General features: G+C 36.0%; 1 protein-coding gene across 1 annotated transcript; it reads left to right on the top strand.

The window, feature by feature from the left end:
- Positions 1-11,217: 11,217 nt before the first annotated feature.
- Positions 11,218-13,075, top strand: LOC107494079 (probable aspartyl protease At4g16563). The gene has a single exon (XM_052263472.1). It carries the CDS (start codon positions 11,289-11,291, stop codon positions 12,705-12,707), a length of 1,419 nt encoding a protein of 472 aa, XP_052119432.1. The 5' UTR covers positions 11,218-11,288; the 3' UTR covers positions 12,708-13,075.
- The last annotated feature ends 10,538 nt before the right edge of the window (positions 13,076-23,613 follow it).

Below are 23,613 nucleotides of genomic sequence, written 5' to 3'. Positions count from 1 at the left end.
TATGAACGTGTGACTGACAACCACCTCCGTTCTACCTTCGATTGGGTGAATATCTCTTGGATTCCTGATACACGATGCATGGTTGATCGCCTGACAACCGAGCGCTCGCCTGACAAACGAGCCAGCCATTCCGTGAGATCAGAGTCTTTGTGGTATAGGCTAGAACTGATGGCGGCATTCAAGAGAATCCGGAAGGTCTAACCTTGTCTGTGGTATTCTGAGTAGGATTCAATGATTGAATGACTGTGACGAGCTTCAAACTCCTGAAGGCTGGGCGTTAGTGATAGATGCAAAAGAATCACTGGATTCTATTCCAACCTGATTGAGAACCGACAGATGATTAGCCGTGCCGTGACAGGGTGCGTTGAACATTTCCACTGAGAGGATGGGAGGTAGCCACTGACAACGGTGAAACCCTTGCTTGAGCTTGCCATGGAAAGGAGTAGGAAGGATTGGATGAAGACAGTAGGAAAGCAGAGAGACGGAAGGGACAAGCATCTTCATACGCTTATCTGAAATTCCTACCAATGAATTACATAAGTATCTCTATCTTTATCTTTATGTTTTATTCGTATATCACCCATATCCATTTGAGTTTGCCTGACTAAGATTTACAAGGTGACCATAGCTTGCTTCATACCAACAATCTCTGTGGGATCGACCCTTACTCGCGTAAGGTTTATTACTTGGACGACCCAGTACACTTGCTGGTTAGTGGTGCGAAGTTGTGTTTATGCCATGGTATTGAACACCAAGTTTTTGGATTCATCACCGGGGATTATTTGTGTTATGAAAAGTATTGATCACAATTTCGCGCTACCAATAATTCACCTTCCTTTGGTGCCATTGATGATAATATAAACCCAAAGCTCACTCTGCAACACCAAACTTAAAAAGTTTGCTTGTCCCCAAGCAAAGAAAACTTAGTCCCTTTTTGGCGTTAAACACCAGGAATGCTTGCCTCCTTTCTGGTGCTAAATGCCCAGCTTGACATTTAGCACCAGAGCCTTCCTGCTCCAGGGTGTTCTGCTCTCCATTCTGAGTTCTTCTGTCCCTGTTCTAAGCGCTATACATGATCACAAACATTAGAAAACCTATGAAAACTTTAAAGATTAAGAAAAAAAGAATAAAAAATAAAACTAAGATAAAACTGAAATAAACTAAAGATACTTATGGTTGGATTACCTCCCAACAAGCGCTTCTTTAATGCCATTAGCTTGAAACTTGATTGTTGAATTTTCCTCTCCTTCTTCCGGTTGGTTAAAAGAAATGACTCCAAGGGGAAAGAGGAGAAGATTAGTGCCCTCAAATTTGAATTCCTCCTAACAAGTTTTCTTTTTTTGTTATCAGCTTGATTCTCCTTACTTGTTAGGGTGGGGGTTGGATTCCTTCTTGCAGACCTTTCCTTTTTCATAGATATCATCTTTTGTTCCTTGGTCACAATCTCCTTTTCAGTATATTCCTTGATTATCTCTACTACTCTGGATTCAAGACTTGGGTGTTGTGTGATGGGTGGAGTATACCCGTCATCAGGATCCTCTTGAATTGATGGTTCAAAGAACTCACCCTCAATGCCATTCTCTACTTCATTGGAGTGTAATTTCCCATAATTATTTTTCTCCCTTATAACCTCTTTTGTTCATGCATCTTCTGCTTTTTCCATGTGTGAGGGTGGAGAATTCTCTAATTTACTGGGGTATGGACTCATTTGAATGATTCCCTCACATTCTTTTGTAGGAATTTGCATTGGTTCTCTTGTGAGGGAGTTTGCTTGTTCCTCTGCCCAACGCTTGGTAATTAGCTCCACATGCCCCTCTATATTCTTGACACTCATTCTCATATCATGTATTCAACTTTTAGTGACCTCCCCTAATTCTTTTATTGTAAGCTCAAAAGCTAATAGTTCTTGATAAGGAGATAATGATTCTTAATATGAATAATGAGATGATGGCTCTTGATATGAGTAAAAGGAGAATGGTTCTTGGTATGGATAGAGAGATGGTGGTTCTTGGTAGGAGTAAGCAAGGGATAAGGATAGAATTTTTCGCAAAATTTCCTCTGTTATTTGCTGCGATTCTTGGCAGGCAAGATCAAAAGATGATGGTTCTTGATATGAAACAAGAAGATGAAGGTTTTTTATATGGATAGAGAGATGGTGATTCTTGTTATGAATATGGATATGGTGGTTCTTGATATGAGTGAGGAGATGATGGTTCTTGATAGATAGAATATGGAGCACTGAAGTTTCTTTGGTATTGGCTTTCCCAACCAAAGTCTGGATAATTCCTCCATCCATAGTAATTTGAATCATTTTCTGGGTGTGAGTAGTAACCCATGTGATCCATCTCCATTATTGTTCCTCAGCACAAAATACCAAACAAAATTAAACACCAGGTGGTAAACAGAAAAGCAAGGAAGAAAGAACATTTTTTTAATTAAAAATTTGAAAATATAAAAAAAAAACGTAGAATACTAATTCGAAAACTAAAAGAATTAACTAGAAATTTTGAAAAAAATTAAAAATATAGGAAGAAAAGATTTTAAAATTTTTTAAAATTCAAAAAGAAAATAAAAAGAAAAAAATTAAAGAGACACCAAACTTAAAAATAAAACAAGATAAAGAAGACAATTAACTAAGAAGATTTGAAAATAGAGATGGAATATTTGATTTGAAAATTTTTGAAATTTAAAAAGAAAAGGTCAAATAAAGATTTTGAAATTCGAAATTAAAGAAAGAAAGACTAAAGAAACACCAAACTTAAAATTTCAATTTTAAAATAAAGATAAGATAAGATAACCAATTTTGAAAATCAAGAAAAAAAGAGATAGGATAAAGATCCAACATCAAGAAAGATAAACAATATATTATTAAAGAAAATTAAATTAAATAAAAAGATCACTATCGGGACACCAAACTTTAAATTTTAAATCAAGATAAGAAAAAGATTCAAGAATTTTTGAAAAAGAAAGAAAGGGGTTTTTTTTCGAAAATAAAAAAAGAAAAGAAAACACTAAAAAGACCCCATACTTAAAAATTTTGAAATAAGAGAAATTTAACAAGGAGAATTTTTGAGAATATAAAGCGAAAAACTGATACTCAAAACTCAAAAGGAAATAAATGGTCACAAACTGATAAAAGAAAATTACCTAATCTAAGCCACAAGACAACCGTTAGTTGTCAATCACTAACAATCCCCGGTAAGAGTGCCAAAAACTTGGTGCGCGACATTTGAATTCGCACAACTTCACCGATAAGTGTACTGGGTCGTCCAAGTAATACCTCAGGTGAGTGAGAGTCGATCCCATGAGGATTGTTGGATTGAGTAAGCAATAGTTATCTTGTTGGACTTAGTCAGGAAAATAGTAAAAAGAGTTGGTGTTAAATTCGCATAAAACAAAATAATAAAGAAAATAAAGAAAGCAATTAAAGGTTTGGTAAAGAGATAACATATGGAAACAGTTAAGGCTTTGGAGATATTTATCTTTCTGGATTAAAACGTCTTACTAACCACTTTAACAATGAATGATTCATCTATGGCAAACCATAAGTGACTAATGCCTACTCTCGTAGCGAATTAATCTCCTCTAATCTTACTGAAATGCCACAGACAATGTCAATTCTTTTAGATCAGATGGTGAAGTTCAGAAAACAAGTTTAGCACCACAAAAACCTTAATTACCTAAAGTTGACTGGATTTCATGTCACATATCCCAATCAGTCGCATGTAACCCTCAGTTTAAGAGGATTGTTTCCTAGCTATTGCTCATGCGAGATAGCTCTCTCGAGAATCACAAGAGCTCATGTAGAATAAGGGTCATACTCTTGTTCCACTCATATTCATAAGATTAAGAACGGAAATCCCTTAGAACCGAATCAAACATTAGTTAAAGTAGAAGAATAATAATCTTAATCCATAGAAATAAACAGAGCTCCTAACCTTAACCAGGAGGTTTAGTTTCTCATAACTTTACAGAGAAAATAGTAAAGAAGATACGTGTCTGGATGTCTCCCCTCCCGGGAGGCGTGATGCTCAGGAGGAAGGAAGTCCCTTATTTATAGTAAAAACCTCTAAAACTAATCCTAGAATTCAAATTCAAAATCAAACAAAATCAAACCTAGATCAAATCAAATCTTTTGATTTGAAATTTGAATTCTAAACCTAAAAGATATTGTCTGTAATTTAAAAATTACAAAAAGGAAAGATAAGATAACAAAATCCAACTAAAGATGCTCCATGAGTGAGGTGAGACCCGTACTACTGGCGTCTAGCGCCGAAATAGGTGTTCAGCACCGAAAAGTGGTGGTTCTGCCATTCTTGTAAGCGTTCAGTACTGGGAAGAGATGTTGGTTCTGTCCCTCTTGGGTGCTAAACACCAGGCTTGGAGTTTAGCACCAAATTTGGCAGTGATTTCAGAAGAAAAGTATAAACTATTATATATCGTTGGCAAGCTCTAAAAGTTAGATTTCTAACACCGTTAAGACCGTGTCAATTGGACCTCTGTAGCTCAAGTTATGCTCGTTGAAATGCAAGGCGGTCAAGGTTGACAACATCTACTATCCTTTCTTTGTCTCTGCTCAAGACTTTGCCAAATTCACCCGAAATTCACCTAAAATCATAAAAATACCACAAAAACACAAAGTAGCATCCAAAGAGGTTTTTTGCACTAAAATATAATAAAACTTAATAAAATCTAACTAAAAACAATGTAAAAACAACTAGAAAAAGGGTATAAGATATTCACTTATCATGAAACGAGTCAGAGAATTACCTGTGAGGAAGAATCGAAGTCGGAGAAAGCAATAGATGTACTTAGTCTTAAGACCATAAATACCTTTTTAAACATCCGCTAGGCTATTGAATCGAACATCCAGATTAAAATACTTGTAACAGATCACAAACAATACACCATGACTATTCAAAATAACCATTTGGTTACCAATAGAAATAACCGTCCGCTAGCCTATTGAATCGAACATTCAGCCAAGACTACTGGTAACTAATTATACACACACCACATGGAGGCCGTTACATTTTAACCATCTGGGTATCTAGTGAATTCAACATTTAGAGTCTCTCAAATGGTAATTAGTTAAACAAAAAGCAATCAAACAATTACCAAAGGTAATATTAGGGTAACCATGCGAACGCATACGAAGTTAAATTTTCAGGCGTCTTCAGCCATTGTTAAATGTAGTCAAGTATTACTACAAATAACCATCCAATACAGAATCAAAATAACCATCTACAACCCTTTTCCATCAACAACTCGCACTACAAAATAACCATCAAACATACATATTGAGTTGGAACAACTAACAAAAAGGACCTCTAATATAACATAGCAGATTCTGTATCCAAAACAGTCTAGGTATTGCCAAAAAAGTTTAACAGGGACATGAATCCACCTAGTCCTTGTGGACCAATCTGTCGTGTGGGAACATCCAAATCTATATTTCCGCAAGATTCTACACAATTATCCTAAAAGAAACAAACTCAAATGAAAAACAAGTCATCATCTTATTAATCAACTATGTAATAAAGGTGAAGCTTTAAACTAATTACGATACCTACCTGGCCTGAACTCTTCTGCTTTCTATGTATAGATTTCTTAATCGACTTTTCCAACTCATATCCGAGCCTTTTACCTTTTGGCCGACCCTTTATGGTTACCTTTGATGGGCCTTGAATATCCCCTATAGCCACCACAGAGGAAATCTCTGTGGCAATACTAGTGTGTGCATCAGCGACAGCCTTATTCTGCAACTTGGTATGGTAATCGACTAGCTTGGCCCTTGCATCATCCAGACTAGTATGCAACATGTCTGCTTCATCATAACCATTCACAAATTTCTGCGCAACGTTGTAGAAGTGTGCACACAATCCTCTAAATAAGTTGTGACTCTCATCTGAACATTTCACGTCATGGCAACTCTTAATATAGGTTTGCTTACGCTTTATTTTCTTGCTCCAACGACGAAAAACATAGCATGAAGGCACTTTATTCACTTTGTAAGAGGAAAGTACTACAAGACAGTGACAACACAGTATACTTGCACTCTCGAACAAGTTGCACTCATATCGAACCTTGTGAGTCGAATGGTCAAAATGGACGTTGTACGTAACATACTGGGTCTTCTCATAGGCTAGTATTTCCTCTTCCACTTTTACCCAGGCCGAGTCACCCTGTTCATAAATGGCACAAATATTGCAATCAGCCTTCTTGCCAAACTTCGTTTGGACATCCATAAACATGTCATTGGTGTACTCTTGTTGAAATTATCCCTCAATAACTGAGCTAGTTGCGCATGAGATTAATCCTCTCGAGTCTGTAGCATCGTCCTCCAGTTTCTTCTGCTCCTTGTTTCCAAGAACAGTGTCGAACACGTGAACGAACTAAACCAAACTAGTCTTGCACAATGTAAGTACCTACCAAAGAATGTGTGCATACTCTCACTCCTTTGTGTACTCCTCATAGAAGCCTAAAATTGACCCTTGAAAAATATCAGCACCCACATGCATCAGTTCTCAAATAAGTCTACACAAAACAAACAACCCAAAAACAGAAACCCACATAAGGAACAGATTTTCAAAACAAAATACAAGAACAATACAATATCTAAGCAATGACAATACATTATTTAACTTAAAAGACGCGAACCTGAACTCGTCAATGAATTTAGCCCATCCATCCTCGAAAGCCTCAACCAACGGAAAGTTCCAGATAATGTGCTTCAGCTCAGCATTCAACTCATTAAACCTAGCATAACCACTGAGCTTATACGATATCTTTTTTGCTATATGCCAGATGCACCAACGGTGGTGTGTATTGGGTAGGACCTTCCTAATTGCACCAAACATCGACCTGCATTGGTCTATGATGATGCCCTGTGGTGCAATTTCCATGCACTTCAGCCATTATGTGAACACCCACTCGAAACTCAGGATCTCCTCACTACCTAGCAGAGCACAGCCTAACAAAGTAGACTTACCATGGTGGTTCACACCGACGAAAGAGACGAACGGCAAACCATGCCTAAAGTAAAAACAACCACATTTATTAACATCCAACTAATACAAAATAACACAAAAAGTAAACAACATCAACGTAAATAAATCTTACCGGTTCGTGCTGTATGTGGTATCAAATAACACCACATCATACGACGCCCTGCACCTTGCATCCACCCAAACTGCACTCCTAAATTTGTAATCATCGTCCACATTCACGGCGTAGAAGAAGTTCAGATTTATCTCCTTCATTCGCATGAAGTAATTCAGCATCTCCTTGACATCGGCGTTGACATTAGTAGATCGGAATCTTGATGAGATGTAATTCCTGACATCCTTCTCTGAGAAGCCCAGGTTTGACGGTCCACCAACCTCATTAGCCAATGCTAGAAATGTCTTATTGAGTTGAATGCCCGCCACATCATTAACCTCAATCATGCATTTCGCATGCATGGTCAACTCTTTATTCTCGTGGTAATACACCGTCTTTTTAGTTGAACATGTGTGCGAGTGACTCAAATCAATCTTCAACAAGACCCAATCTTGCCTCTCCCTGTCAAACTTTGCATATACCCTTACTCTACACCCCATAGCTGCAACCGTGTTCTTCTGTGTAGGTGCTTTGACACGAGATCCACGAAAATCCTCTCGATTACAATGAATAGATTGGTTAATCGGTTCCTTTGTCATCCTGTCATAATTTGTGTTCCGTATCTTACTTATAAAACCGACTTTCTTTGCGTAAGTCACATAAAAATCTTAGGCCAGCTTCAAATACTTAAACTGCATCCCAACTCTTGGTATTTCGTCTTCGGCAAGGCAACTGTGATCTGGTAACTGCAAATCAGTTCAAAACAGATATCGTTCGATGAACATGAGGATTAATGGTTTATTCAAACATGTGGTTCACGAAAAAATAGCAATATACTAGAGTCCAAACCTCATTAACAAGATCCGTGTCATCACTTCCAAACTCAGTAATGTCTGTACATCTATGGCCTTCAATCAAGCATACACTAACAAACCCAAAAAAACAAATACGATACTATTAAACAAGTTTCAACTAAAAAGATTTTATTAATAATTTTTCTAAGAATATCATTAAAAATATATTACTATACATGACTTATCAGTAATCATAACAATGAAAAGTGTACTCATTAAAATTCTCACCTAACTAGTTAGGTTTATATTAGTTATTTATATAGAGCATGCATGGGTCCGCCACATCTGAAGCAGACGTACACAACCTAAAACCAAGTTTCCTTCTATGCTTTTTGAAAAGTCAAAAAGCTCATTATTAGCTGCTGTATTTTCCTTTTTCTTACATATGTAGCCATATTTGCTTGTGAATGCATGGCTTAGGAGCATAGGGATGGGGATTTAAAACAATCTAATGGCAACCATGTGCAATTTTTTCTCAGTGAACACTAAACATATACTGAACCAATTTCAGTATAACATATTAAAAAGGTAATATATTAGTTTATCGGATCAAGAAAACAAATGGTTCATCTTCATCTTCTTCAGAAATTGATCTATTATTTATTACCTTTAACTTACTATATTGATGGAAGATAACACCGTAAAAAATTTTTTGAATGAATATCATCAACGTTTAAGAATTTGGGCTTAGAAAAACCATCTCATTTATATGAAAATAAATATATATCCCAATCCACAACCATACATTGCTTACCTTGTTAGACTTTTCACCTTCCACATCACAAGAATTGAGAAGATTGTCACTTGAATACATGGTATTGCCGTCGGTGAAGGAAGCTGGGGCATGACAAACCAGATCAACAAAATTGGACTCCATTGAAGTGGCTGTGAGAGGGCATGTAATCTTGAAACAGCAGCCGCAACTCTCCCCTGTATTTAGGCGGATTAGTTGGAGGCGAAGAGGCGGTGACGATTGACACGGTGGGCTGCGAGGGAATGCACGGTCCGCGGGTTTGTCGGCTGTGCGAAGAAAAAAATTCACGGGACGGCGGGCTGCTTGGAGGTTGGCGTAGAGGGAGGCAGCATCGGCTGCGGAGGCGCGGCGATGGCTTGCGTCCAGCGTGGGGGAGGCTGCAGTGAGAGAAAGAGAAGACCAGAGGCTAGTTGGAGAACCTCAATGTGAAAACCCTTATTTTTTTAACTTTGAAATTTGGTTATTATTAGATATTAATTACTCATGCCACTAATTAAATAATTTACTTTTTTAACTCCATTATTCATATTATTCAACAATATTGTTGTTTACCTATACTTTCCCATTAGAAAATTAACCTTACTAAAACCTAACTCAATATGGTAATAAATTAACTATAGTTATGAGGCAATTATTATTGCTAGCTTTGACCTCTAACCAAAAGTATGAGGAGCCAATAGAATATTTATACAATATGTACAATGGAGGTTTATGGAGTATTAGAGATATAATCATTAGTGTTACCTTTTTCTATCAGTTGAAACTTTTGGGATGAGTGGTATCATGACATGGTATTAGAGTGCTAAATCTAAAAGGTCAAGAGTTCAATCCTTGGTGAACCCCAAATTCAGTTTAATTTTTCGGGAAGATGTTTATTATCCCTTTTGTAACTCAATAGCCCACACAATGGAAAAAGTATGAGAAGCTAATGGAATATTTGTACAATGTGTACAATGGAGGTTTATGGAGTATTAGAGATATAATCATTGGTGTTATCTTTTTCCATCAGTTCAAACTTTTGGGATGAGTGGTATTATGACATGGTATTAAAATGTTAGATCCGAAAAATCAAGAGTTTAATCCTTGGTGAACTCCAAAATTAATTTAAGTTTTTTGAAAGATATTTATTATCCCTAGTACTAGATAGCATGCGGGATGTTTATTTTGTAACTCAATAGTCTATAGATCCCATAACACTTATCATCCCATGTCCCTTCTGCAAACACACAAATGACACAATTTATCAATAAATGGTTATCATCTTCAACACTGCCTCACTTCTTGTATGCCTCCCTGCTTTGTTCAATTCTCTCCTAAACTCATAGTTCATCTATGTATAATGGAGTTTCTTATATAATTTGATTTATAAGAACTTTTTCAATATTTCATAAATTTTTAAAAGACCAAATGTCACTTCCCATATTAATTTTTAAAATTTTCTTGGACAAAAAGTATTGTATATCATGAAGATAAAGAAAAAAAAATTAAGCATCTTTACCTTTTTTTTTATATATATGGAAAAAAGTCTATCCAAACTTACTACCACCAAATGATATATTAGCCTTTACATAAATGAGTGTTGTGTACAAATTTGTCCTGAGTGCGTCGTTTGGTTGCAAAATAAGAGAGAGGAATATGAAAAAGTTGGAAAACTCTGTAAAACTACAATTGGTGCAGGAGGTCAGATACTCATGAAAATGCATCAATCGATGAACATGGCACAAAAAAGCAAGATTTCCTGTCCCCAGCATAATTTAACTCAAAAATCAAAACCTAAAGCACTTACAATTAACATTGCAAAAACAAGTACACAAACCCTATATCTGAAATTCCAATTGCCTTGCTATAAACCAATTCATTCAATTACATTCAAAGATAAGAACATGAATATGAAACTGGGTATCGAACTTATCACAGAAATGACGAAGTCGCTTCTAGTATGAATGTCCCACAACACAACCCACAGTTGACCGTTAAGGAGAAATTTTGGGTAATAGACAACCCTACTTTTCTCAGGGTTTGGGAAGATGATATTGATGAAGACACTCACGACCAAGAATTTGGCACACTAGAGAACGCACGAAAATTGTTTTGGGTTAGGTGGTGGGGAAGTGAGGACTTGAAGAATTGAAGAAATAGAAAAAACGAGGAAATTTCTTGCAGCTTAGTTGCAAAAGAATAAAACCTATTTAAGATGATCATTATGTGAACACATGAAACTTGTAGGGCCAGAATGTAATTTTCATAAAATGAAAACAGAAGATGTGCATCCAAACACTGAAAGTTACTGTGTGCTTCAAAACAGATACCTACATGGATGGCTTCAGGCTTCAGGCGCGTTAAGACAATATAAGACCTGACAAGTCAAAAACTACCGTTGGCGTGAATGGCAATTCATGTTATTTTCCACGCGCAGGGAGGACAATTCTGAATTCCATCAGCCCCTAAACTCACTCAGCCACTCTACAAAGTACAACCCCCACTTACAGTTTGCCCGTTGGTTCCCACCTCATTTATAAATAATAAACTAACACAACAAAGCACAAACACCAACAACATCCCCCATCCCCCCCTTCACAATGGCTACTTACTTTCACATTCTCTGCACTCTCTCTCTCACTCTCCTTTCTCTGACCCCATTATCCTCTTCATCCAACACCATTAAACTCTCTCTTTCTCCATTCTTCACAAACCAACCCTCCTCTTCATCTTCCGCTTCTCAACCTTTATTACAAGCCCTTAAATTTGCGGCCTCTGCTTCTCTCTCCAGGGCTCACCACCTCAAGAACCGCAAAAGCAGCGAATATGTCACCACCCCAGTATTCGCAAAGAGCTACGGCGGCTACTCCGTAGACCTCAGTTTCGGAACACCACCGCAGACATTCCCCTTCGTTCTCGACACTGGAAGCAGCCTCGTCTGGTTCCCCTGTTCCTCACGCTACCTCTGCTCCAATTGCAACTTCCCCAACATCGATCCTTCCAACATCCACACCTTCATTCCCAAGAACTCTTCAACTGCCAGATTCGTCGGCTGCACCAATCCCAAATGTGACTGGATTTTCGGTTCCGATCCTCAATCCCGCTGCCCCGGCTGCCAACCTGGATCCCCCAACTGCGCGCTCAACTGCCCTGCTTACATCATACAATACGGATTGGGCTCAACCGCCGGTCTCCTGCTACTGGACAATCTCGATTTTCCCGGAAAAATTGTCACCGATTTTCTCGTTGGCTGCTCAATCCTCTCGGTCCGGCAACCCTCCGGGATTGCCGGATTTGGACGCGGGAAGGAGTCATTGCCGTCGCAGATGAACCTCAAGAGATTCTCTTACTGTCTGGTCTCTCACCGCTTCGACGACGCGCCGGTGAAAAGCGACCTCATCTTGCACATTGGTTCCTCCGGCGGCTCCAAGACCGCCGGCGTCAGCTACACGCCGTTCCGTGCGAACCCCGCCGCGGCGAACAATTCGGCATTCGGGGAATACTACTACGTTACTCTCCGGAAGATCCTCGTCGGCGGGAAGAGGGTGAAGGCTCCTTATGCATTATTGGAGCCCGGTTTGGACGGGAACGGCGGCACCATCGTTGACTCAGGGTCAACGTTCACGTTCATGGAGAAGCCGGTGTTCGAGGTCGTAGCAAAGGAATTCGAGAAGCAGATGAAGAATTTCACGAGGGCGAAGGACGTGGAGGACCAATCAGGCTTAAGTCCTTGCTTCGATTTCAAGGGATCGAAGACAGTGCCGTTGCCGGAGCTCACCTTTCAGTTCAAGGGCGGCGCCAAAATGACGCTTCCCGTGGCCGATTATTTCTCCTTGGTTGGTCGTGCTGACGTGGCATGTCTTACAATTGTCACGGATGGCGGTTCGGCCGGCCCTGCCAGGGCCGGGGGACCGTCGATCATATTGGGGAACTACCAGCAGCAGAATTACTACGTTGAGTATGATTTGGAGAATCAGAGGTTTGGGTTTAGGCCTCAGAATTGCCAAAAGAGTGTTTAGTTTAATTTATGTAGAGGTTTCAAAACTTGTGATGTAAAATGTGACTAATACTGCTCGCTGTTAGTTACATTGCCACCGATTCTGCGTCGGAGATACTGGCGGCGGGAACAGCGGCACTGACACCACAGTGCTTATTGGAATGTGCATGTGGTTGTAGCTGCCGGTGACGTCTTTTAATTTATTCTTGTATGCCATTTTTTTATACTCAACCTAAATTCATTACTTGGATACGATAAAATATAGGTGTAGTCATTTAATATTTATCCAGTGATAGGGAGGTGATGGGTTTAGAAATGGGCACTACAGGATCGTGTTTCTCTTTTGCTTTTTATTTATTGAGCAGATCAGACAGAACTCATTGAATTTTATTTTATCTTGGTTGACAAATTTAATTTCTAGAAATAATGCATTACTGCAGGAACAGATTATCTCATTGTATGATTAGTTCATCAATGAACAATGATATAAATATGAAGACGGTAACTGCTGTCCTATATGCGGTTTCGTGTGTTTTTCTTGAATATCATATGATGTGATTCTTCTTTATGGGAGCTTTCTTTGTTTATTCCGTGTGTAAAAGCAAAAGTAGTGCCTTTTTTCGTCTATTATTCGTTTCTTTCGTTCTGATTGAGCTTGATTATGGCATGAGGGATCAATTCCTTTATGAAGGGGAAAGATGATGAGATAAAGGTATGTGTTAGTTGCAATTATATGCGTGTCTTGTGTGTCTTCAAGTACTCAAGGAACCAACCCTACCTGCTCTATGGTTTGCATATGACTAAGCATATTATTTTGTCCATCATCACCGACAGAGTAAAAGTTAACCTTTTTCTCTATTTCACTTCCATAAGTGAATAAAACATTTGGCTTTATTTCATGCAAAACTGAAATTAATCAACATTTCTATTCAAATTTTATAAATAATATTATTAAAGTACATTTATATTTGTAATCAAATTACTAATAAATGCACAAAAATAGTGTTGTTAGGAAATTATTTTTTAAAGCAATATTAGCCAATAAAATAATAAATGGACAAAAATTTAAGAGAAAGAAAAAAAATTAAAAAATGCTGACTAAAAACATCATTACTATTTTTTTCATAACTATTGAATATTATATTAGAAAATTATATATAAATACATAATAGTTAATTTTATTTATAGAACCTTTTTTTGGCTCAATTTTTTATTCTCTTTTCACATTAAATAATCTTGTCCCTGAAATCTCTCTCTCTCTCTCTCCCTCTCCCCCCCTCTCTCTCTCTCTAAATTGTAAATAAAGACAACCATCCATATTCTTCTTAAACAGCTTAGAGAGAATAACGTTTTTAATAGCCTAAGTAATATCCACATGGTTGCTTTAATTTTTCACCATTATAGTTTGGCAAGTCACATTACTCACATGTACTATAGTAAAAAATTTTAATTTTGTTTACCTAGCATTATTGCTAATAAATACGGCATTATAACTTGCGGCGTTGCAGCATTGGCATTTTGGGGCTAAAATCTTCTGTAATCTAACAAAACTATCGAATATTTTGTTAAAAAAGACGTGCTTATGACTTCTATTCAATTTAAAAGATATTTTTATTTAGTCTTTTTACATGCAAGGTATTTCATTTTTCCCAAAGTCAAGAATTCAACGACAAATTATTATGGTTCCCTCTATTTTTTTTCTAACTGTATTTTGGCATTGACAAGTTCTCCTACTCAACCGAAGAAACCATCAAGCAGTCAACGTCTCGTTAACAGTTGGTTGAGTAGAAATCTGTTTCCAAACATTCTGTATGGATATGAATCACCACCACAAATTTGTTCATACAACCAAACCAGATCCGACATGAAATCATCCAAGGATAAGCAGTGAACGATGGAGAGGGAAACGAAGATATAGACAACACTTATGAAGATTAATTCACAAAGGTAATAAATTAAATAGGTAAATTACTAATAGTAACAACATAATAAGGACCACCGAAAGAAAAGGCTCGTTGCTTTGTCATTCTGGGCCATTACAAATAGACCACTGCTGTTATCATCGTTGTCACCATCATTATTAATTTTGTTTCTTGTTTTGGCTACACCAAATAGCATAGGGCAATAGTGTTAATATGCATCTAATTAATAATGTAACTTTTGTAGTTTTGTTCCTTTTTTTTCTTTTTCTTTTCCTTTTTTTTTTCTTGCCAGTTAAGTTAGGCTGCATTTCCATCTTGTTTATTTGGTTGGGGTGTCCTCTCTACATCTAACTCGGAACTTTTGGCCTTTCGGTACACCTGTTTTTCCGTCTCAATTTCACAAGTTCCTAAAAGTTAAAAATACACTAAAAAACATGCTTAAGAACATGACTCTTTCACAAAAGGGTCTTTTGATGTTGTGGAAGAAAGTGAGTTGGTTGGTAGCGGAGGTCGGAGTCCACGTGACTCGACTATGAAAATAAGGGGGGTTTTGGTAATTATACCAAAAGGAACACTATATGTGTTAGCTAAAGCGTGCACAGTGCACTAAACAAAAAAAAAGTGTGTGATAGATGAGCTCTAAATAATGGTGCATCTTTGCAAATGGGGTAGTAGTAGCTGTAGGTGGATTATCCTACTCTTGTTTTCTTCAGTTCAATTATTAAGTTATATGATTTCGTGTCACAAAAATTGAATTTGTGCATATATGCGTGTAACATAGTGAGCCCAGGAAGCAACTACGAAACTAGAGAAAGAAGATGGTGTCTGTTTCTCCTTTGAGTTTCATGTTATTGTGCTTAATAATCATGTTGATTCGTTTTTCATCGACTCATTATTGTGCATTATTATTTAATTATTGATAGATGATAAGTATGGTGGGGGAAGCTAGCAGCAGCAAGCGGCGTTAGGCACATGCCATATATACATACGTTAACCGACTAATATAGGTTCGATAATCACAATTCATGTGGAATATAATCATGATCACACATTATATATATGCTTATATATGCTTCATGAATGTAAACCTGACACGGATTCTATGAATTTCTGTTCAGAGCAGCAAGAGATGTATTTGATTATTCAATGATTGAGATATTTTAATCACCGATCGAGATTTCTTTTAGATTTTAAGAAAAGGCCGAAGAAATTTAATTTACAGAAATACTAATTGAACAAATAATTTTGTTAATAAAATCTAATTAAATGTTTTTAAGAGTATTTTTTTATTTATATTATCGATAATATTAAAAAAATAAAAAAATTGTTTAAATTTATTTTATTTAATATTTATTAATTTTAATAATAATTAATACATATTAAATAAAACAAATTCTAACTATTTTTAACTAATTTTTTTTTTAATAAATATTACCGTTAACACATTGTTGCGGATTTTATTTCGACTAGCATTATCCTAAGATCAATTTAATGGGATTGAGATTTCATCCTTAACATGTATAATGCGGGCAATATCTTATCTTAATGCAATTAATTTTAATAAATATAAAAAAAAGAGATTGATACGACCGTTACAAATCCGATGTCATAATTCGGTATTATATACAATAATTCGGCATTATGCACCATAACTCGGCACTTTACGTTATAACTGGGCATTATACGTTACAATCAGACATTATCACTTGTTAAAATCTATTAATTGCTCTTCAATTCAGATGATCAATAAAAACGTAACTGACCTATTTTATCTCACCTATAAAGGTATGATATTTTATCTTCAAAGGGGACATTGAATTCTCAATACTGACTTAATCTTCGGAGTGCCTTTGCAGGTACACTCCCCCCTTGTTCCTTGCTCACGCTCTGCGCAATTGGACATCTCCTTGGAGAAAAGCGCGGACTTCCACAAAAGCTCAAAGGTTGGCACCGAAGATAACAACTCGGCGTCGACTCCCAGGGACCGAGCTCTCCTTTCAGGTATTCATACAAGAACAATTGGTGCCCATCGTGGGGCCCCAAATAAACACCCTTCTTTCTATAGGCCCCATTTCCTTCCAATAGCTTCAAACTTACCTGCACCTTTGTAAACAAAAGTCATATAGTAAATCATCAAGGCCCGAAAAAGGCCGATCTATATCTATTTTTCTGATCATTATCTGTCATCTCTGTATTTTTCAAATCATCTGATATATTTATTTGCCGATCTACATCTGCTTTTTCGATCAATATCTGTCATCTTTATTTTTCAATTCATCTATGTTATATCTATTTGCCGATCTATATCTGTTTTTCCGATCATTATCTGTCATCTCTCTATTTTTCAATTCATCTCTGGTATATCTATTTGCCTATCTATATCTGTTTTTCCGATCTATATCTGTTTTTTCGATCATTATCTGTCATCACTAATTTTTTAATTCATCTCTGGTTTATCTATTTGCCGATCTATATCTGTTTTGCCGATCTATATCTACTTTTTCGATCTATATCTGCTTTTTCGATCATTATCTGTCATCTTTGTATTTTTCAAATCATCTGATATATTTATTTGCCGATCTACATCTGCTTTTCCAATCAATATATGTTATCTTTATTTTTTGATTCATCTATGGTATATCTATTTGCCGAACTTTATCTATTTTTTCGATCTATATCTGTTTTTTCGATCATTATCTGTCATCTCTCTATTTTTCAATTCATCTCTGGTATATCTATTTGCGTATCTATATCTGTTTTTCCAATCTATATCTATTTTTCCGATCATTATCTGTCATCACTAATTTTTCAATTCATCTATGGTATATCTATTTGCCGATCTATATCTGTTTTTCCGATCTATATCTGCTTTTTCGATCATTATTTGTCATCTCTGTATTTTTCAAATCATCTGATATATTTATTTGCCGATTTATATCTGCTTTTTCGATCAATATCTGTCATCTTTATTTTTTGATTCATCTATGGTATATCTATTTGCCGATCTTTATCTATTTTTACGATCTATATCTGTTTTTTCGATCATTATCTATCATCTCTCTATTTTTCAATTCATATCTGGTTTATCTATTTGCCGATCTATATCTGTTTTGCCGATCTATATCTGTTTTTCTGATCTATATCTGTTTTCTGATCTATATCTGTCATCTTTATTTTTTAATTTATATCAGTCATCTCTATTTGTCGATTTATATCAGTCATCTCTATTTTTCAATTTATATATCAGTCATCTCTATTTGCCGATCTATATCTATTGTCTGATTTATATCAATCATCTTTATTTGCCAATTTATATCAAAAATCTCTATTTGTCGATCTATAACAGTCACTCTATTATCCGATTTATATCGGTCATCTCTATTTTCCGATTTATATCAATCATCTCTATTTTCTGATTTATATCTGTTATCCCTATTTGCCCATTTATATCTGTTATATCTATTTGTCGATCTATATATGTTTTTCTAATATATATCTATCATCTCTGTTTTTCAACTTATATCTGTTATCTCTATTTTTTAATTCTATATCTGTCGTCTCTATTTTTCAATTTGTATATGATATATCTATTTGCCGATCTATATCTGTTATCTCTATTTTTCTAATCTATATGTCATCTCTATTTTTCGATTTATATCTGTTATCACTATTTGCCGATCTATATCTGTTATCTGATTTTCTGATCTATATGTCATTTCTACTTTCCGATTTATATATGTTATCTGTATTTGCCGATCTTTATCAACTATCTCTAGTTGTCAATTTATATCTGATATCTCTATTTGCCAATTTATATCTAATCTCTTTATTTGCCGATCTATATCTGATTTTTCGACCTACATCTCTTACATCTATTTGCCAATTTATATCTGATCTCTCTATTTGCCGATCTATATCTGATTTTTTGATCTACATCTGTTATATCTATTTGTCGATCTATTTATGTCATCTCTACTTTCCGATTTATATCTGTTATCTCTATTTGCCGATCTTTATCAGTTATCTCTAGTTGTCAATTTATATCTGATATCTCTATTTGCCAAATTATATCTGATATCTCTATTTGCCGATCTAAATCTGATTTTTCGATCTATATCTGTTATATCTATTTGCCGATCTAAATCTGTCATCTCTATTTGCCGATTTATATCTGTTATCTCTATTTACCAATCTATATCTGTTATATCTATTTTTCAGTCCATATCTATCATCTCTATTTGCAGATCTATTATCTCTAATTGTCGATCAACATCTGTTATCTCTATTTTCCGATCTATATCTGTCATCTCTATTTGCCGACCTATATCTGTCATCTCTATTTGTCTACCTATATCTGTTATCCCTATTCGTTGACCTAGATCTGTTTTTCTATTTTCAAACCTATATCTATTATCTTTATTTTCAGATTTATATCAATAATTATCCGAGCTATATCAATAATTATCATTTCTATATCAATCATTATTACTCTTTGTCAAATCTATATCAACTATCATCAGATCTATATCAACTATCTTCCGAACTATGACTATCAACGATCTTCAATCAATTATCCATTCGCGATAAATCTTCAATTCAAAGTCGCATCGTTTACACATGCGCAATCAAACACAATCTTCAATCAATTATCCATTCGCGATAATTCTTCAATTCAAAGTCGCATCGTTTACACATGCACAATCAAACTCAGTCTTCAATTCCGAACTATGACTATAAACAGTCAACAAACTCAATCACATATCATACAAGTACAAACACTTATCCATTCGCGACAACTCTTCAATTCAAAGTCGCATTGTTTACATATGCGCAATCAAACTCAATCAAATCACCAAACAACGGTGAACTAACTCAATATTCTCGCCTAACCAATTCACTTTTATCAACATCGTCTCAGCAACTATTCAAATTAACTACTCGGTTCCATGAAAAAACCTAACCGTTGCATCTATTAAATCAACGGTTCAAAAATTCATTGGAAAAATCAAAGGCACAATCACTGACAAGACTACTACACTTTCCAATACACGTTAACTTCAAATTACGTCTGAAAATTCAAATTATTCATTATTTTAATAAAGTAAGTTGATCTGGGGGCTCCATACCTATAACTCAAATTGCCCAGTTATAACTAAAAAAAAAGCTCAACCTACTTTATCAAAATATAGCCAGGCTAAGCTTGGGGGCTATGATACGACCGTTACAAATTCGATATCATAATTCGGCATTATATACAATAACTCGGCATTATGCACCATAACTCGGCACTTTATGTTATAACTGGGCATTATACGTTACAATCAGACATTATCACTTGTTAAAACCTATTAATTGCTCTTCAATTCAGATGATCAATAGAAATGTAACCGACCTATTTTATCTCACCTATAAAGGTATGATATTTTATCTTCAAAGGAGACATTGAATTCTCAATACTGACTTAATCTTCGGAGTGCCTTTGCAGGTACACTCCCCCCATGTTCCTTGCTCACGCTCTGCGCAATTGGACATCTCCTTGGAGAAAAGCGCGGACTTTCACAAAAGCTCAAAGATTGACACCAAAGATAACAACTCGGCATCGACTCCCAGGGACCGAGCTCTCCCTTCAGGTATCCATACAAGAACAGAGATAAAATTGTTTTTTAATATCAATTTTTGACTCATCATCCAAGGTGCTTGATTCACCACATTTATACAAATAAAAATAAAAGTGAACTGGGAAAATGATATTAAAAAATTTATATTACTTATAAAAATAATTTTAAACGTTATAAATTATAAATAAATCTATAAGATATTTTCATCGTTAAAATTTTTTAATTTTAAGCCAAGTGATTTTCTTTTAATTTCTTTTATTGTCAACAACCAATTTTCTTTTGAAAAATGAAGAGGATTAGAAATCAAATTTAATTTTATTTTAATTTTTTCTGTACACTTTTCAAATAGTTATTAAAATGTCGCACAAAAATTTCAATTAAATCTAAAAGATTTTTTTCACTTATAAAAAATATAACTTTTTTAATTAATTTTTGTTATGTTTTAAATTATTCAAAAGCTTATTTGTTGTTTATATCTTTAACAGAAAAGCTCTGCATACAAGTCATTAGGGCTTGTATGCTTTACAAGTTCATTAAGCAATAAAACAAAAAAGCGCGCTGCTCCACATATGTTGTATACACGCGCTATATAAGATCCCGCGTATATCTAACTACCAAATTTAAAAGATTTGTTTCCTTCTTTGTTTTCGTTATTTTGAGATTTGGTTGTTCTTTATCTCGTGCATCTTCCCTCCTTCTTCTCCATCGTTCGTTTCCTCTTTTTTTCTCACTGGTATGTTCTTCGTTTACGTTACTTTCCTCTCTCTGTGCAATTCGAGTTTTGTTTTCTATTTTAATTTGTTATTTTCTGAAATCAAAGTTTGAACTCGTTTTGAAGATAATGGATCATTCAACCTCGGATTGTCAGCTGAATCCAGGCGAGGTGGATTATGAATTTGAATCTAATGACGTTCCTGAGGTTTGATTTACATAGGATTAGTATGAATTTTCTTGCAGTAATTTGTATAGCATTGTGTAGTTGAAAAATTGCTGAACATTGACTGTGAAACTAATACGTTAATTATCTGTCGATTCAATGTATTAGTTGTGATTAATTATCTGGAATTTATAGCAGACGCTCGGGTGTAGATCAGGCCTTTTTTGGGTGTATTTTTGCTAGAAGTGTGGGTGTATTTACACTTTACTAGTTTTTTGTTATTTTAATTGAGTTATTGTTGTTCAGGTGTATTATATCAGACATGATTGGGTGTGTTTTTAGTTTTTGACATGGTGTATTCTGCAGCTTGTGTATTTACAGTTTATGGCTTTTATTGTCATTTTAGTTGAATTGTTGCGGTTCGGGTGTATCATATTAGACATGATTGGGTGTATTTGAATCATATCTATGGGTATATTTATAGTTTTTGACATGGTGTATTCTGCAGCCTCTCTCTGTTGTTGATGACCAGTTTATTCCGAAGGTTGGAATGACCTTTACCACCCTTGAAGATGCTGGAAAATTTTACAGGAACTACGCCAAGGTTGCAGATTTTTCTACAAGAGTTTGGAGCTAAAATAGGAAGGGAAACGAGATTAAGAATCAATTGATTACATGTAGCAGAGAGGGAAAATGGAAATCTAAAATATCTCTGACTGAGAAGACGAATCCGACAGCCGGTTTAAACTGTCCTGCAAGAATTTATATGCACACATTGAAGGATGTCAGTGCTTGGATCATTTCAAAGGTTGTGCTGGAGCATTCACACCCCTGCTATCCAAGTAAAGCAGAGATGCTCAAACAACACAGGAAACTAAGCATGTCCATTCGTCGTACAATAGAGAATAACGAGGAGGCCGATATCAGACCAAGCAAAACCTACCAATCATTTGTTGCGGCTGCCGGGGGTCACTGCGAGTTAAATTTTATCGAAAAGGACGTGAGGAATTACATTACCAGGGAAGTGCGGAATGTCTCTGAACAAGAAGATGCAAAGAAATTCGGGAAATATTTGTTAAGAATGAAAGAGAAGAATCAAAATTTCTTTTTTGAGCTTGAACTCGAGGAGGATCAATCGATTAAGCTGGCTTTTTGGGCCGATGCAAGAAGTAGAGCTGCCTTTGAGTATTTCGGAGACGTCATTTCATTTGACACCACCTACAATACAAATAGGTAAAAACTGCCCCTGTTTATGATGCTAAATTAATGTATTTTTATGAATCCGCAGCAGAGGTGTATATTGGCTGTTTTTTGTGTATACGAAGCATGTGTTGGGGTGTACCTAATGATTTTACATTTTGCACTATGGTAATTTGTTTTCAGGTATAATTTGGTCTGTGGTTCTTTTGTCGGGGTGAATCACCACGGTCAGTCAACACTTCTCGGATGCTCTTTGATGAAAAATGAAGAAACTGAATCATTCAAATGGTTATTTCAATGTTGGCTTCGTTGCATGGGAGGAAACGCTCCGAAAGGGTTTCTCACCGTTCAATGCGCATCAATGAAAAGGGCTTTAGAGGCTTGTATGCCAACAACAATTCACCGTTGGTGTATTTGGCACATCATGAAGAAGATTCCAAGCAAATTAAACGGGTACAAGGGACATGCAGATATTGAACGAGAAATGAGCCAAATTGTTTTTAACTCTCATAGCAAAGATTCATTCGATAGGAATTGGAACGATTTTCTGCTGAATTTTGGTCTTGTGGACAACAAGTGGCTTTTAGGTAATGTCTTTTTAAAATCTGCAGTAGAGGTGTAAATTGCATGTTTTTTCGGGTGTATTTATAGTCTGTGTTTGTGTGTATTATGCAGATTTGTATGAAGACCGTCATATATGGGTTCCTATCTATCTGGATCACCACTTCTGGGCAGGGATGAGAAGCACACAAAGGAGCGAGAGCATGCATTCATTTTTTAACAATTTTATCACCCGGAACAGCTCGCTTATTCAGTTTGTCAAACAATAAGATAATTGCCTCGGAAGCAGGGAGCAAGCAGAGAGAGAATTAGATGCTGCAGATTTTCATACGGTCATACCGTGTGCAACCAAATCCTCCATTGAAGCTCAGTTTCAAGATGTGTACACTCATCAAAAGTTTAGGGAAGTCCGAGCACAATTCAGAGGAAAGGCGAATTGCATCACCAGATTAACGAATTTCGCTCTAGGCTATTCAGTATACGTAGTCAGAGAACAAGTTTCCAGCTCAATATTCAACAAGTTTGTGGTTACTTACGACTCAGTTGCAGCCGAGGTAAAATGTCAATGCTTATTATTTGAGTCGAGAGGGATACTGTGTCGTCACGCACTAAGCGTGTTAGGCTTTGAACAAGTAAGCCAAGTGTCACCTAGATATATACTGGAACGATGGAGTAAGAAGGTAAAGAGGCGACACACACACATCAAGAGCAGCTACGACGAGCCACTAATAGAGCCAAGAAGCAAGAGGT

This window comes from Arachis duranensis, chromosome 6, assembly GCF_000817695.3.
Source record: "Arachis duranensis cultivar V14167 chromosome 6, aradu.V14167.gnm2.J7QH, whole genome shotgun sequence".
Classification (NCBI taxonomy): Eukaryota; Viridiplantae; Streptophyta; class Magnoliopsida; order Fabales; family Fabaceae; genus Arachis; species Arachis duranensis.
The sequence above is the reverse complement of the archived record's forward strand: the minus strand, read 5'-3'. Positions and strand labels throughout refer to the sequence as shown.